The 16,667-nt window shown below is 52.6% G+C and overlaps 5 protein-coding genes across 5 annotated transcripts; 3 read left to right on the top strand and 2 right to left on the bottom strand.

Annotated features, from left to right (window-relative positions):
- Positions 1 to 662: 662 nt before the first annotated feature.
- Positions 663 to 2,024, top strand: PG998_007351 (uncharacterized protein; the record flags this gene model as incomplete). Its single annotated transcript, XM_066874167.1, has 3 exons — positions 663 to 692; positions 872 to 1,789; positions 1,845 to 2,024. 3 exons carry the CDS (start codon positions 663 to 665, stop codon positions 2,022 to 2,024), a joined length of 1,128 nt encoding a protein of 375 aa, XP_066730112.1.
- Positions 2,025 to 3,063: 1,039 nt separating this feature from the next.
- PG998_007350 (uncharacterized protein) lies at positions 3,064 to 5,853 on the bottom strand (the record flags this gene model as incomplete). The annotated part of the gene is made up of 7 exons (XM_066874166.1): positions 3,064 to 3,120; positions 3,184 to 4,748; positions 4,810 to 4,894; positions 4,952 to 5,000; positions 5,075 to 5,096; positions 5,157 to 5,196; positions 5,326 to 5,853. The coding sequence occupies 7 exons, from the start codon at positions 5,851 to 5,853 to the stop codon at positions 3,064 to 3,066; spliced, it is 2,346 nt and encodes a 781-aa protein (XP_066730111.1).
- Positions 5,854 to 6,782: 929 nt separating this feature from the next.
- On the bottom strand, positions 6,783 to 8,448 carry PG998_007349 (uncharacterized protein; the record flags this gene model as incomplete). The annotated part of the gene is made up of 2 exons (XM_066874165.1): positions 6,783 to 7,017; positions 7,079 to 8,448. The coding sequence occupies 2 exons, from the start codon at positions 8,446 to 8,448 to the stop codon at positions 6,783 to 6,785; spliced, it is 1,605 nt and encodes a 534-aa protein (XP_066730110.1).
- Positions 8,449 to 12,339: 3,891 nt separating this feature from the next.
- On the top strand, positions 12,340 to 12,678 carry PG998_007348 (uncharacterized protein; the record flags this gene model as incomplete). The annotated part of the gene is made up of 1 exon (XM_066874164.1): positions 12,340 to 12,678. One exon carries the CDS (start codon positions 12,340 to 12,342, stop codon positions 12,676 to 12,678), a length of 339 nt encoding a protein of 112 aa, XP_066730109.1.
- Positions 12,679 to 13,179: 501 nt separating this feature from the next.
- PG998_007347 (uncharacterized protein) lies at positions 13,180 to 16,502 on the top strand (the record flags this gene model as incomplete). The annotated part of the gene is made up of 5 exons (XM_066874163.1): positions 13,180 to 13,527; positions 13,606 to 14,343; positions 14,391 to 14,473; positions 14,524 to 15,445; positions 15,504 to 16,502. The coding sequence occupies 5 exons, from the start codon at positions 13,180 to 13,182 to the stop codon at positions 16,500 to 16,502; spliced, it is 3,090 nt and encodes a 1,029-aa protein (XP_066730108.1).
- Between the last annotated feature and the right edge of the window lie 165 nt (positions 16,503 to 16,667).

Below are 16,667 nucleotides of genomic sequence, written 5' to 3'. Positions count from 1 at the left end.
CATCCGGGCTGTATAAGTAAAAAGAAGAACCACCAGCCACCAGCCTCTCCTCCCCCCGACCGAACATGTGCGATTAGATGGCCTGCTAGACCGCGGCCCACATAGGTCCCCTCAGAACCCCCGAGTCAGGCTCCTATCGTGCGTCTGTAGATAGCTGTAGTCTGGGAAGGAGAGGAAGAAGAGGAAGAAGAAGGAGGACGAGGACGCTGTCGAACCTTACTTTCCGCCATCAACAGTCACTAGCAACTGGGGCTCTGACGAACACGTCCAGCACCGATTTCGCTGGGCCACGGCGAGATACCTGGCGGCAAACCTTTTCTTATCCTAATCGCCCTCCCTTGCCTCGTCTCTCCTCGCGCTCCTCGCGACACAAACGCCTTTCTGGTCGCATCCTTTCCCTCTTCCATCCATTGTCCAGCCCGGCCAGATCATCACTCGAACAGCCAAGAGCCCGTCATCCAGTGGGTGTGTTTTCTTTGCTTCTGCGGAAGAGAACCCGGAGAACCAAGACCTGTCCAATCACGGCCCGGCGCCAGCTCGCTTCGAACTCCGTCTGTGCATTTTTAGGGGTCCATCCCCAGATCCCACGCCCCTCGCCGTGGTGGTCGGATGAGAACCGCGAGGCCGCCATCGTCAGTGGTGCGAGGAGCCTCTTTGTCACCATGAACTCCCCCAGCCAGATATCATTCTTGGTAAGTCATTGGTGGCGATTATTCAAATAATACCACGGAGCTCGCCGTGGCTTTCGGCTCGTCTAGTCGGTCTGCATCAGTCCATGTTTTGCCAAGCATTGCATCATAGCAAGCTTGCAATTTCTATTAGTCATATTTCGACTATACATACTCGTACCAGACTAACATGCCGATCTCAGGATGGGACCTTCAGCTTAATACACATCCCACTCAGCCTCTATCCGGTTTTTCTCCAGCCCATACTCCAGGTCCTACTGCCCAATGGGGAATTCGACAGCGGAAAGGAGATCGAGGGATTGAGCATCGACAACAAGCATGGCTTCCTCAACGTCAGCATCACCCCGGTCGAGTGCTCGGTCGTGTGTCACGACAACTGGGCCAAAAAGGTATTTGAACCCGTCATCCGGAGGCTGCCCCGCGATGCATCCAACACCGTCACCATCTCCAGAGACGGTTACCTCATCCTGTCTGTCATCAGCGCCGGTATGAACGCTGGGACCGGCGTCATGGAACTGACCTCGCCCCTCGCGCTCGCCGGCATCCCCATCTTCTTCATCACGACGTACTATTCCGACTTCATTCTGGTGCCCACCAAGGACCGGCAAACCGTTGTGCAAGCCCTGCTGTGTCGGGGCTTCGAGTTCTCCGAGGACGAATCCGCGTTCGTGTCGCCCACGGTCCACGTGCGAGGGGGCAGCGTTAGCAGCCAACCGCCTTCCACGCCCCCGCCGTCCAACGTCGCCGAGCTGCAGACGCGGACCTTCGAGCTTCTCAAGAAGCGCAACGTCGTCCCGTTCATCGAAAAGGACCTAACCGTCGTGCTGTGCTCAGGAAAGGACCTAGAGCAGGAGCAGATGAATCACTTTAGCAGCCGGCGGCCCACCCCGACGCGACGCCTCACGGGCAACGGCACCAACGGAGACCACGCCCGCCGCAGCTGGCTGGACAATGTCGACACGAAGCTTTACACGAGCCTGATCTCGGTCCTCGTCTTGCAGCCCCGCTTCTTATCCATGACGCTGGCGCAGGAGGATCCGCCCTCCCTCCTGATAGACAAGACGCAGCTCGGCGTCTTCGGCGACTCGCTAGTCGGGGATGTGGAAGGGGATCTTATCCCGATATTCCTCGACCTGGAGAACCTCCCCTATCGAGGCCACGGGGATTGTATCGGGAGTCGCCGGCAAGCTCGTGGCCGAGATGCGCATGGCCGAGACGGGGGATGGAGAGCAACTATCGTATTTGTCGACTGCTCGGGCCGGCGCGGTCATTTTATCCAGCGAGCAGTCAATAAGAGCCCTCGAGGTGATGGAGCCGCTCTTGAGCAAGGAGTAATCCACCGGAGAAGACACGACGATCCAGGCGCACTGCGGGTCATTGGATATGACAAGGGCGCTGGGGCATTTACTAAGCAAAAATAGGAGTCGAACATATGGCGAGCGGTGTTGAGAATTGGAAGAGGGGGGAAAGGAGCGAATGAGTGAGCGGTCTTTTTCGGGGATAAATCAAGCCCCAGCATTTTCACGACGCGATGTTTTTCACTTCATCGTGGCGGCAAACCTCATTCGCTTTTCATTCTAGACCAACGGGACGGCTGCTTCTTCCTATTCTTCTGGGTGCTTTGCGTTTGTCGCTTCGATATTTGGTATTCCTTTTTGTTTGGCATCGAAGATACCCAGCTCCCGAGCCATCATATATATCCTTACCCAGCCTATTGTCATTGCTTCCGTCGTTAACACATATTCCCTCTTTGTCTTTGTCGTTGTACTATGTTTTAGCTTGGCATCATTCCTATTGCATTATTAGATAATCTTCTCGACGCGACGTCTCAATGGAGGAAGGAGAAGGGGGCTGGAGAGCTGTATTAAATAGACACGGAAAATATACGCGCCTATATACTTATTCCATCTATACTAAAAGCACACATAATGATTGATTTGCCGCCCATGAAGAGCCGTCCATGGATACTTCAACAACCTCGACCTTTGCACACTTTGTATACCCATGGTATACTGGGGTACTGGGATCATGAAAGAGGGGGAAATTGAGAATAGGGTCAAACCAACATTGATTGTCCATACCTTTCTTTATTAGTTGATTTGTGCGGGTGGGAACTAAGAAACATTTCACCTCTATATACGATACAGATTCGCCGTAGGCATACGAATAGGGGCATAAGTTCTGTTGAGTAATCCAAACTTGACGTGTGTGTTCTTATTCTCCATCTCGCCTCAATCTACTGTGACATGATCCTATGGTGATGCAGTTGCACAAGAGGGAACGAAATCCCCGAAACAATTGCGGCGCTGGGCTCAAACGAAGTCCCCGATACTGGACTTTGCCCTAAAACTACAAACTAACAAACATACTCTACTTATTCATCCAAGACGGCGGCAAACTTGTCCATCATCTCTTGGTTGATGCTCTCATACTAAAGGACGGGGGGTCAGTAAAATAACATATGGGAGAACGTGGCGTACGCAGTTTGACATACCTTCTTGCAGACAGCCTCTTCACCATCGCCCGGCTCCTCGAACTTCAATGTTCGTAGCTTGGCTTGGAGATCGCTGGTGGCCTCACGGACCTTGTTCCAGTTTTGCCCCTGTGCGATCGCCTTTTGCGCCTCGTCGTGGAAGCCCATCATGAGCTTCATCATCCACTCGGTCTTCCAAATGGGGCAGAACTGATCATAGGTGGAATAACCGTTCTGCTGCAGGAAGTCTTCCTTGAGTAATGTGGCAACATCCAGAGTAATCTTGTCGGGATCAGACAAAGCAGACTTGCCGACCAGCTGCACGACCTGATCCAACTCCTCAGAGTCGGACAGCAGCTGTCGGATGCGGTCACGGAGCCGGGGGAAGTCGGCGAAGTCCTTCTCATACCACTTGTCCAGAACGTTTGTGTACTTGCTGTAAGAGACACCGGTGTTGATGGAAGGGAAATGCTTTCGCTGGGCGAGCTTCTTGTCGAGACCCCAGAAGACCTGTACAATACCAAGGGTGGAACTTGTCACAGGGTCGGAGAAATCACCACCAGGAGGGCTGACGGCACCGACAATGCTGACACTGCCTTCCCGCTCAGGAGATCCAAGGGTCTGGACCTTACCTGCACGCTCGTAGAAACTGGCCAGCTTGGAACCAAGGTAGGCGGGGAAACCCTGGTCAGCGGGCATTTCACCCAGACGACCCGAGATTTCACGAAGAGCCTCGGCCCAACGTGACGTGGAGTCGGCCATCATAGCAACGTTCATGCCTTGGTCTCGGAAGTACTCGGCAACAGCAATACCAGTGTAGATAGAAGCCTCTCGCGCAGCAACGGGCATGTTGGATGTGTTGGCAATCAAAGTAGTTCGCTTCATGATAGGCTCCTTGCGGCCGTCGACCTCGATGGACAGCTCAGGGAAATCTTTCAAGACTTCGGCCATCTCGTTACCTCGCTCGCCGCAGCCAACGTACACAATGACGTCGCTGTTGGAGAACTTGGAGACCGACTGGGAAATGACAGTCTTTCCACATCCGAAAGCACCAGGAATAGCAACTGTACCACCCTGCACACTGGGGAACAAGGCGTCCAACACACGTTGTCCAACAATGAAGGGCTGGTTGGCGGCAAGCTTCTCGGTCGTCGGCCTGGGAACACGGACGGGCCATGTCTGCATCATACCGAATTCGTTCTTCTGGCCATTGAACTCAACCTCGAGGATCTTCTCGTCAACTGTATATTCGCCCTTGCTGGCAATTTTGGTGATGGTACCCCGGGCGCGCGGCGGCAACATGACCTTGTGGACCTTGATAAAGGAGTTCTCGAAAACGGTACCCCAGACGTCGCCTCCAGAGATGTGGTCGCCAACCTTCATCGTAGGCGTAAACTCCCATTTCTTCTGTCGGTCGAGGGCGGGCATGGCAACACCGCGAGGGATATAGATGATGGCAGCATTCTCGGCAATCTTCTCCAGGGGACGTTGGATACCATCATAAATGTTGTTGAGCAGACCAGGGCCCAGCTCGACGGACAAAGGCTTGCCGGTTCGGATGACAGGGTCGCCGACGGTGACACCAGCTGTACGCATGCGATATGATCAGTTATGGTTCTCCTCTCTTCCTTCAGCAGGCGGACGAACCTGTCTCTTCGTAGACTTGGATGGTGGCTTGATCGGCGCTGATTCGAATGACTTCGCCGACTAGGTTATCGTGACCGACTTTCACCTATTGATAGCTGTGAGAAGTTGTAGGTTGGAAGGATAGGGCGGGATCATTGCGTACCAACTCGTACATGGCGACTCCGGTCATGTTCTCGGCCACCACGACGGGACTGCATGCGGCATTAAAGTCAGCGGCCAATACACGATAGCGATTACAACTCGCGGTTGATCAATAGAAACGTACCCGGACACGGAGTAGATCTTGCCTGAAGACCAGAGGGTTAGCCAACAAATCTCGCAAAAAGGGCATGTGCAATGTCACGTACCCTTTTGGACGTCATCCATATCGCCGTTTGCTTTGGAAGCCTAGAAAAGATAGAAAAGCAGGAGTCAGCAGACGTTCGATGATGCTCTGACAGGCAGGGGAGCTTTGCGGGCCCTCGTCGTCTTGCGAGGAGCCATTGCCATGCCGTGGACGAGCGAGATGGAGCTTACCGCAGCCATTTTGGATGATGTCGTAATGGGAGCTCTAGGTAGCTTCACCGCAGTCGCAACAGCAGCTCCGGGCTGGGTGATGGAAAAGGTAGGATTGGACTGTGGCTTCGCAGGGGATGGAGGGGCAGAGGAAGAAGACGACGACGACAGCAAAGGTGAGGATAGAGTTAAGGTTGGATCGACACGAGCCTCGGGTTCGACGTCGCTGAATCGTGTTGTTGGAGACTGCTGCGGGCTGCTGGGTAGCGGCTGGACTGCAGCTTGCTGGAGGAGTAGCGCAACTGCCACAGGTGGTGAGCCCGCCCGGGCTGTGGCTGCTGCTTCTGCGTCTTCTGCGTCCTCTGCTTCTGCGTCCCCGCCTCCACTTCTTCCAGTGCCAGTGCCAGTGCCACTGCCACTGCCACTGCCCCTGCCCGAAACAGCAGAAGCAACAGACGATGCACTGTTGCTGCGACTGCGGCTGCGGCCCCTCGCGATCAACTCCACGAGCGACGGGCGTGCTCGAAGCTGTGGTCGCAGGCCCAACATGCACTCTTGTCCCGGTCTTCTCAAGAGAAGAGGGTTTTTCTTTCTTTCAAAGTACAAGTCCAGTGCTACTGGAGTTCAAGTCGCGTGTCAACAAGGAGGCCAAGTAGGGAAATGCAAGTATGTATGCACTGGCCGATACCTACTTGTGTCAGATGCAGCTCATACCAGACGTTCATGCACTGGGCGTGGGAGCCTTACCGCCTTACCGCCTGTTGTTTTGTTTCCAAGATCCATCACTCTCTCCGATGTAAGGATGCATCGGCCTGCCTCGACCTGTTCGGCCCCAGCAAGCGCCGAACCGCCCGTCACCATACACACTGCCACCTGACCATCTAATAAGGGAGGTATCCATTAACATGTCGTCAACATGACCGGAATCTTTCCTAGTTGTCTATTCGCATGCAATTCAAATCAGCAGCCTCGAGATTGAATCGATCAACGTACCCCGCCCAAACTAAGACTACACAATTGTTGTCATGGTGCCTGTTTGTAATATTCACTGCAACAAATCAAGGCACAGCTACGTCCACCCAAAACGTCAAGTGGAAGTGAAGGCATATAGTAGCAATAATCTGACAGAATATAATGACTATTATTTCGTTCTACATTATCATCTATCTATCATGGGCTTCATTATCATTATAGTACCCTGTTTCCACCCCAGACGCCATATCCAGATCTTATATCCAGAACAGCTGCCAAAAGCCCCAATAGCTTTCGTCTACTGTGGACTCTACCCTAGAGCCCTGCCGTTTTTATTCCAACAATTAGTAAGGCGTCTGAGGCGGTGTATGCGTCATTGTGTAGAGACGTTTCTTTTGCTAATCGTGGTAGAAGCATGAGTGGCAGGTAGCCACAGCTGTCACAACAACCAAGCCGATATCACAAGACTTGGGGGAAGGGATCGGCGAGGCATCCATGTAAGAACCTCACGAAGAGGCCTGTTCGTGGATGCGCTGTTGAAAGCTGGCCTCGAACGTCGTGGTCTCCGGGGGTGGTGATAGGGATTTCTCCCATTCCTTGATGAAGTCCGACGAGAATCTTTTAATGTTACTCGGGTTGAGACTGTTTAAAAGGGCCCCAGGGAGCTCGCTCAGCTCGCCAAGCTTGGCTTGGGTCTGCGGCGAGGGGGATCGCAGCTCAGCCCTGGAGGGTTTACGCCTGCTATCACGGGTGTTAGAGTCCTGTGTCCCAGTTCCCAGCGGGCGGTGCGGGTTGATCTTACAGGGTGGCCTCATTCTCGTCGTTCCTCTCAGGGGGAGATGGGATGATGTCTCCGGAAACCGTGCTGCCACTCCATCGAGTGGTCTTCACGTTGGGAGAGTCCCAGTTCGACCAGTCATCGTCACCAACATCGTCAAAGGTGAGTGGCGTCCAAGAAAAGTGTTTCCTAGGTTTCGGCTCTGGTCGGGACGCGGTTCCTCGGTTTTGTGTGCGATCGTTGAAGCTTCCGGTCGTTGACTTGCTAGGCGTGTCCTCAAACGGCTCAAAGTTGTCTCTGAATGGCATAGGACCCCGATTTGCTGAGGAGGCCCGGATTGTATCCTGATCTGCTGACTCCGATCTGTTCAGTCTCGGCCCAAACCCGCTGGTTCTATTCGAGGTAGCTGATATGCCTTCGTCCCCAACAGTTGCCTGCCTCAGATCTTCAACAAAGGTCCAAAGGCCGTGCTTGAAGTCCTGTGCGATCTGCTTCATACCAGGCTGCATTGGCGGAGCTTGACGAGGTGCCCATGTTGCTCGCTTATTAAGTACGGGGCTGGGTTTGGAGAAGGAATATGATTCGGGCGATCGCAGAACATCACTGTCATGATGTATGGGTATGTCATGCTCTGATTTCGTGGGAGAAAGCAAAGACAGTGTTCGAGTGTGCCCACCGCGCAGTACTTTCCGCCTGTAATTGCGTGGCGTGCCTTGCCCGAGTAGCATGGCTTTTTTTCGTTCGGCATCAAGACTGCGCCGCGCGGATGGGATGTCATCCTCATCTGTTGCTAATGATATGAGTGGCTCATGTCTCTGCACCGCCGGCCTCACTTTGTAAGTTTCTGACACCCTCCATTGGCACTTCAGCTGTTTCAGGTCACCCTCGGCTCTGTTGAGCTCTTCTCGCAGCTCCAAGACGCGTCGCTCCTGGGCAGCAATGGCAACAATGAGCTGTTCCGAGTCCATGGGGGAAGCCAAACCGGAAGTTATAGACTCTCCGCTCGGAGTTGGGGGCACCGATGAAGTGGGTGTAGGCCTCGAGGGCATGCTCGTCGGGGGAGCTATGGGGAGTGTCAATGACAGGCGATTGGAGTTGCGCGAATTCACCGAGCTGGACCTCCTGGGTCGCGAATCAAACGTCGCACTGGTAGCCGACATGGGCACATTAGAGCTTGACCATGGTTGCAGTACAAACTCCGAGTGCCTGTCGTCTTGGGAGCATTCAGACTGGCCAGCATGAGGGGTGGTTGTTGTGGCAGAAGTTGGGGTTGCTGAGCCCCGTGGTATTGTGCTATCGTCCATGGTGGGTGAATGGGCCGGGGTCGCAAGTACAGCGTCCAGAGACGCAGCGTGATCGAGGAGCTGCGCTTGTCGCAGTTGGGCCGAGGTCATTGTGGCCCGAGGAAGGGAACCAGAATATGCGCCAATTAGTCGGCGATTTTTGGTGATCGAATTTGACGCCGGCAGTCTGCGTCGGCGGGAGGGACTGGTTGGAGCACCAAGGGCACGTCGGTGCCGGGCTCTCAAGGAAGACGAAGAACGTTTGACGTAACGAGCTCGAAAAGAATTGAAGAGCTTGTTGTTGTCTTTGAAAAGAGTGTTAGAACAGGAAGTAATCAAGCAAATTTGCAGAGAATAGACTGAGGTCATGGAGCGTTCGGGACGAAGGAACACCGGAAGCGCCACCAGTCATTATCAACCATCCAGACAGATGGTGATATTCGGGGACAAGCGATCCTGTGGGAAATTGGTAGTCCAAAAAGTCGAATTGCGCAACACTTTTCCCCCCTTGGCCTGGGCTGGGTGCAGACAAAGTGGAGCGGGGGCGGTTGTAACTGGGGACGGACTGGACGGGGAGCTTCCAATGGCAATGCGGACAACGGACAAGCCCAGGGACCATGTAACGGCTACTGGAGCTAGCTGGCCAAGTAGACAAAACGTCACCCAACGAGGCGGTCAAGGCGCCGAAATGCTCGAGAGGGGGGAGAGGGTACTGGAATTGAAAAGAAGGGGGCTTTGCTGCCAACTTGCTCAGCAGGCGGCGGCGGCAACTAATTGGTGTCTACGGAGTAGGTAGGATTAGAATAGGGGTGGAGGGGAGGGGTGGGAATGTGTGTGGTATGGTCTGGTTCTGGTATGGTGTGTTCGGTAAGCAGTATGGTCTCTCTAGTTAGCAGATTGGTAGTTGGATGCTGCTTCCAGTGCCAACGGATGATCCCATCTCTCCAGGAAGAAGAAGCTGTACGGTAACGAACGTGTATGTAAGTTGGCTTTCCAAGCGGTAATGCGTCAAGGGATGGTGATTTCCGTGCTGGGCAAAATGGGGCAGAAGGTGGGAAAGGTCGAAAGAAGGTCCAGGGGAGTGTTGGACGCGCCTCGCAATGCTTTAAGGAAGCTCATTTCGTCTTTCTTACTTTGGTTTGTTGTTTCCTCACTCTCCCCGTCAACCATATGGAAACGAATCCCATGGTCCCACCGAAGACAACGCCTTCTTTGCAGGGGCTCGCATGTCCGCGAGTCCAGAAGTCCAGCTCAGTCCGGCCTGTGGCAGACTCGCGTGCTTCCAGTATGTAACCTCCCGCAGGTGCCTAGGTTGCCCAGATTGCCGGGGCGGTCCTGTTGCGGAGTTGGGTGCAATTTTAACTATGCAGGGGACAGCTGGGAGACATGCAGGGGTCGCCATGTTCTTGCGCCTTGTCCCTGGCCTCGGCCCTGTCAGCAGTGTGTCTGGCTTACCATCAGCTCTGTAGCTCTATTCGTCATCTTTCGGCATTTGGAAGTAAACATCGCTGATTGAAGTTGAAGTGTACGTGTGTTTCCATTTGAATCTGTAACTCAGATGCCAGAATGGGTTCCAGCGGCCTAGTGTTGCTCTTGAACTACCGATCACCGTTTCTCGATCTGATATGTGTGTATGTAGAGCTGACTAGCTGAGTCCTCCACACTACACGTACGGACCAGGTACTACTACAAGGACCTACCTATAACTACGGGCCTCTGTTCCTCGGTGGGGGACGGACTGAACTACGCACTACGATCAACTGTAGCTCCTTTTTCCTTCCAAGCCGACTTGCCCTGCTCCGCCAATCATCCATAAATTCACCACTTGCAGTTAATTACTGGTAGATGGCTCGATGATACCCATCCATTCATCGTGCATACCGCTCGTCATGCGCCCGGAAATTTTGCCTGGGTCTGAGCTCATCGACGTCGCTAGGTGAGACACAGAACTCAGTTCGCTGCACATGTGCAAAACCGGTAGGCCAGTACAAGACATCGAAGCTGCTCTGGGAAGAGCAAGACACAATGCTGTTTCAACTACTTGTACTCGAACGACGATAAGGTAGCCGATCCATACGTATGTCTCCGTCGGCGCTGCAGCAACCGTTTGTTTATCTCTTCACACCACCCTCTTGGTGGGGGTTCAGCTGCCACTCTATCTACTACAGAGTACGGAGTATGACTGGCCAACTTGCAAGTGCTTGATCAAGCCCGGACTACCTGGGCTACCTGGGCGATATCCACACCGCCGCCCAGACCGGCTATGCATTGCGGTCTATCATTTCGGCTTTCAATTGACTGTCGTGAAAAGCATGGGCAGTGGGCCTTTGCTCCACTACGATACCGTTCTCACCCATTTGTTGGCGAATGTCGTGCGCTCAACTCGAGCCAGATCCCATCGAATCTTCAGCTGGGCGAGGCTGCAGATACATAACGTGATCCCCGGGATATTTTTCCTTAGCTTTGAGAGCGGATATCTAGTATACCTATCACACCTTTCTCCTCTTCTCACTGCCACAGCCGGTGCAACTAGTCTGGTGGTGGTTAGTATGCATCCCGCCTATCATGGGCAGGCTAAGATATATTTTCACAGCGCCGCGTCTGTCGTAAAGCAAACTAACAACCCACGTTTTCCGTATTTACACCGGTTTCAGTAGCACTAGAACGACTGCGTTGAGACAGCAACAAGACAAATTACCTCCAGATCGGACTGAAGTGATTTCAACGTCGCCTGGTGGCATAATCTGGATTAAGGTGCGCTTTTCCCCTTCTATATATCTTGCTTGCATTGTTGGTCGATGATTCCATATTGGGGCTCGAGCATCGATTTTATAAAGTCATGATGTACATCTACTCGATCCCAGTGACCTCTCGTGCCTCTGATTTGTGTTCGGGGCGAACATCGCGGCTATCGTCTCGCCGCTACGGGCAATGCCCGCCTTAACGGAGGCAATGTTTTGTCGCCTGCCATGGCGGTGAACTTAGCCAGGGCGTACGCTTATGCATTACTGCGCCCAAGAATTATGTCTTGGATATCTATACCCCCGATTCTCTTAACCGAATTGGGGTCTACCGAAAGCCTGGGAGACGCTTATCTTGTAAGTGATGGGGTGGTGCTTCCAGCTCCGACGTGATACGAAAGAGACGTCGACGCCGGGAAATGATGACAACGCAAGGGACTATCATCATTTATCTGCTTTTAAGCAGGCAAGCAGCCATCACAACCAGGTAGCAAACCGTGTGGCCCAAAGGGTTATCCACGCATGTTTGAGGGGCTCTATCCGTCAGGCGAGAGATCAGCGAGGCATAGGAAACCCCTGGATTTATCACCAGCCATGTTGCCGCTACATTACCGCAAAGGTAACGAAAGATACCCCGCACACAAACTCATGCCTAGTTGCATTGGCATACGAACGACCACATTATCATTGCGAGAACTTCTCCGTATCACCGCTGCATTATAGTAAATACGCGCCTTCCTCTCCGCCAAAATGATAAACGGAATATGGCTTCTAGAGGGGGAAACAGGTTCAGTTACGGCCTAGAGCGCTTGCATGAGCATGTAACTAGCTGGCATGCAACATGGAATCTACAAAAGCCTCGAGTCTTGTTGAACTGTCACTATTAAATATGAGTGGGCAACACTCCGCTGCTACAGATGACCCTCCCCGTTTCAGTTCCCAGTAAAGCCACCATGAATTCGATCCGACCCAGCCAGCCATACCATTATCTCCAGTTCTCATACAATCGAAACGGATTACGTTGTTAGCCCCGGATCACCACCCTCGGGTCACCTTGGAACAGGACCTCTGATCGGGGCCATTGTTGGGGGCGTAGCTGGATCTATTGCAGTGGTGATCATGGTGTTGGTCCTGAAACGCTACCATCAAAAGCCAAAACGCAACCGCGAGCGAAAAGACTGACATAATATTCACGCCTACACAAAACCACAGTCTCCCAAGGCGATCAGCCATGTATACTCCTTTTACTACCTATACCGACATGCAATGCGTCTATCCCATCAGCGGCAGTCACGGCGCGGCGCCTCGGTTTCTATACTACTTTCCTTGTCTTATTCATGGCCTTGTTCAGCGGTACCCCAAGCTCATGGCAGGAGCTGCGGCATACTGCATCAGCTACGCGGGTGCTACAGCTTCCCACGCTGTTCTTCTTGCCACCATTGCCGAGTCATCCTCGCATTCCCTTGCCAACAACTACATCAAGCAGAACGCCACAGGTCCGGTCTTGGCTGGTCGGGTTTTGGACCAAGACGTGGATGCTACCTTTGCCGTGGTCGGGGCCGGCTGCCGTCTCGACCGCCTCACCCAAGAAGATGGCTAGAGTTCTACACATTACAGACTCAAAACCCTAGCTGCCTGAAAGCGAAGAGTAACAACCAGCTGTGGTGATTGTCAGGCTGGGATTGTGTCCATCAATTGGCTTCGGGCTGGCCTGGAGTTTGGAGTTTGGAGTTTGTCTACTGCACCACACCACCACATGTGCTACTTTAGAGCCCCACGCTGACGCTGATGTCGCTGCTAGCCAAGCACTTAACGCGGGGCTGGTCAGTAAAACGCGTCTCAGATGATCTGGACACCAACTTACACGAGATGTTGCTGCGTGTGAATGCATGTCTTTGACATCTCACATGGACAAAGAGATTTGCTGGGCATTATCGTGAGCGCAATCATTTCTTTTTCTAACACATTGCATGGCCCCGCAGAAGAACTACTTCTCACATGCGATGCATTGGTATTTGCTTCCCTAGTCGCTCTCTTTGCTTTTTCTTGATCACGGCTACATTTCATTCGCGCTCCATGATCGGCGATAACCGTATAAACAATGCCCTTTCCCTACAGATTTGTCTGCGACCTTCTACAGCAGCTGGAAGAAGAAGCACACCCGACCAACACAGAAAAGACGTCAAGCCACACGATTATTGAGCGCTGGTTCGACGAGCACCGTGTCCGTCTGGATGCGCCAACTGTCAACGGATGCGCCGTCATATCCACACTCTTGCCGGAACGCAGGACTGATCGGGTTTACGGAATTCAAGCACCACGCCTGGAAAGTATCATTGGCCAGGCTCTGATACTGGGCAGTTCACGAGTGAAGGAATTGCGAAGATACAAGACGCCAGGGCAAGGTGTTGATCTGGGCGATTGTGTCGAGAGCATCCTGAGCCGCACGGTAAGTTTCGTAACCACCATGAGCCCTGGTGATGGCGTATTCTGCTGTGGTATGCAAGTACTAAAAATATACTCACAGCCAAATCCTACACACCCTGAGCGCGAGGTCACTGTAGAGGATATCGACGAGGTGCTTACAAGGGTCGCGGCTGCTTGCAGGTTCAGCTCCGAAACCATTAAAGCCTCTAAAACGAACCAACCCCCACTATCAGTCAACCACGTCTTGGGGCGATTATTCACTCGCATCAGCTCCCGGGATGCCAAGTGGTTTACAAGATTGGTCTTGAAGAACTACCAGCCGATCGTTATTGAGGAGCGTGTCGTTCTTCGTGCGTACCATGCTCTGTTACCTCGAATCCTGAAAGTGAGGGATGATCTGCAAATTGCAACCGACTTCTTGCAGCACGTCGGCCCATCTACCAGCGACCCAGAAGTTGTCGCCAGTCTCTTAAGGCCTGCACTTGGTATCAAGGTTGGCCGACAGCCATGGCTTAAGGCCAGAAGCATCCAAAACTGCGTAGATATCATTGGGAGGAGACAAATAAGTTGCGAGCAGAAAATCGATGGGGAGTACTGCCAGATTCACGTAGATCTGAGCAATCAACACGCACCAATCCAGATATTCTCCAAGAGTGGGAAGGACAGTACCCAAGACCGTCGAAAGCTGCATCCGTTAGTTCGCTTGAATCCCTACACACGAAACCAACAGCTAACCATGAGCAGAGCAATCAGAGACTCCCTAAGGACAGGGCAGCAGGGTTGTCCCTTCAAAACCGGATGCATTCTTGAAGGCGAGCTCGTAGTATATAGTACCAAGGTACGTGGCTTCTGAAGTCGTGGTTTGCTTAGTACTGACTGAAGCAGGATAACAAGGTTCTTCCATTCCATAAGATTCGCAAACATGTTTCCCGTTCTGGTTCCTTTATTGGAAGCAATAATGACTCCCAGTAAGCACGTCGTTCTTTCATATATATTCGTTAGAGCTAATGTGCATCAGACGACACGATTACGAGCATTTGATGATCATTTATTATGACATCCTTATGTTGGACACTCAGTCGATGCTGGGAATAAAACATTCCGAACGAATGAAGCATCTTGAAAAGCTCATTACTTGCAGAAAGGGGCATGCAGAGATTGTTCAGCGGCATATTATCTCCTTTTCACGGCATTCGGCAGCATCTACATTACGAGAGGTTTTTGCGAGATGCATTGTAGCGAAAGGCGAAGGCGTCGTCCTGAAACCTGATGAGCCGTACTTCGACTTTCGCATTCGCCAGAGCCGGTTCGGCTCTTGCGTCGTGAAATTGAAAAAGGAGTATGTGCAGGGTTGGGGCGATGTTGGAGATTTTGCAGTTGTTGGGGCTTCGTATGACTCGGTCAAAGCGAAGTCTTACAATATTGCTAAACTGAAGTGGACGCACTTCTTTATTGGGTGCCTGGAAAACAGAGAATGCGCTCGAGATGGGACCGAGAAGCCTGCATTCGTTGTTACAAACATCGTGGAGCTACCTGAAACCCTTCTCCGGACGTTGAGAACGCACTGTGAGCCTCGGGCGGTCCCATTCGATGATAACGAATTCTTCACCTTAGACTTCAGAGGCACAGGGAGCACGACAAAACCGACAGAAGTTTTTTTAAACCCGCCCGTATTCGACATGAGGTGCTTCTCATTCGATAAAGAGCCGAATTCCCGGTCTTGGAGCATGCGGTTTCCATATGTCAGCAAGATCCACTTTGACAGATCGTATCTTGATACGATCAGCTTCACAGAACTTCAGCAGGCAGCCCACAGCGCAATTGAGGCACCCGAACCAGAAGATAGCCAAGAAATGAGGCACTGGATATCTGCCCTGGAGAAAGCCGACCCGCGGGGGCGAGCCGCCGATAAGCCGAGCCAGGACAGCATCTTCTCAGATGTATCGACCCCCTACCTCGCCAAGTCCATCTTATACCAGCTCAACTCGAGATGGCCAGCTTAAAACCGGTGGCGTGGGAGCTGCCCTTGATGTGAGTTCGCGAGTAGGATCTACGGATGCAAGCAGCAAGGCACCCGTCGGCTTAGACACACAGCCCAGGCCATCAGGTGCTAATGCGCGAAAATCGGTTGCTGGTACATCTGACACGATGATTCCTGATGCCAGGACGAAACCGAGTAAACGAGCAGCGGAGACATCTGGCACCATTTCTAAAAGACAACGAGGCTCCGTTGGTAATGGTGCTGAGGACTTGCTTCCTACAATACCACCCAGACGGCCACTAGCTAGCATCGATGGGAATAACTCTCCCGGAAATCAATGTTCCTCCCTCCAGAATGGCTCCTCTATGTTCGTTCAGACCCAACGTCAGACTGTGCCATCATCGCCAATGGGCGAGAATGGTATCGTCTCATCCGCAGCCGGCTCATTCACCACAGCAAATGAACTGCCATCCTCGCCGCCGTTGTGTGTGTCCACACCTCGTCAAGGCCAACCAGAAAAGCCAGCGACCCCAACCATTGAATCGGCGGCACAAGTGAAGTGTATCTATAAAGGGGCCAGTTGCGCATTCACAAACTCATCTATCCTACTCGCTCCGTGTATTAGCAGCTATGCCTGGGTCACGGATGATCTTCTCAAGAACCATGGTATCGTCAGTTTCGAGGTGGATCCTGAGGCGTGGAAGCGTAGACCATCAAGTTCAGGGCCATCCTTTTCGAGCCCACCACGGGTCTCCGTAGATACGCCAGGGCAAACACAAAGAAGTGTCAAGATTGTCCGGAAACGAAAGATATGCTTGGTAGAGACCCGACGCCCCAAAGCAACGCGCGAGTTTCTCATGCGCATTGAGGAGGCTGGTCTCAAGAAAAGAGATGGCCAACGTGAATGGGTGGCGGTCTACGACTGGAGAATATTGGAGGATTTTGCCCACATCGAAACAGGGTCGATACAAAAGGGCTTTGATCCTTGGAGACAACGATACACGGGAATTATATGACAGGCGCTCATGAGCATTTCTCGGGGCATTGGTCAGGAGTAAAGGGATAGGAGAATTGTATCGCATTGCCCTGATTTTATTCGCATTGGATAGATAGATACCCGTTAGCAATATAGCTGTACTGCATGAGGATCAGGAGGCGAAGTAAATCTCATTTTGGTTTAT

This window comes from Apiospora kogelbergensis (assembly GCF_038363985.1).
Source record: "Apiospora kogelbergensis strain CBS 113332 chromosome Unknown utg000005l_segment0_segment0, whole genome shotgun sequence".
Classification (NCBI taxonomy): domain Eukaryota; kingdom Fungi; phylum Ascomycota; class Sordariomycetes; order Amphisphaeriales; family Apiosporaceae; genus Apiospora; species Apiospora kogelbergensis.
Note: the sequence above shows the minus strand (reverse complement) of the source record. Positions and strands in the feature narration are given on the sequence as shown.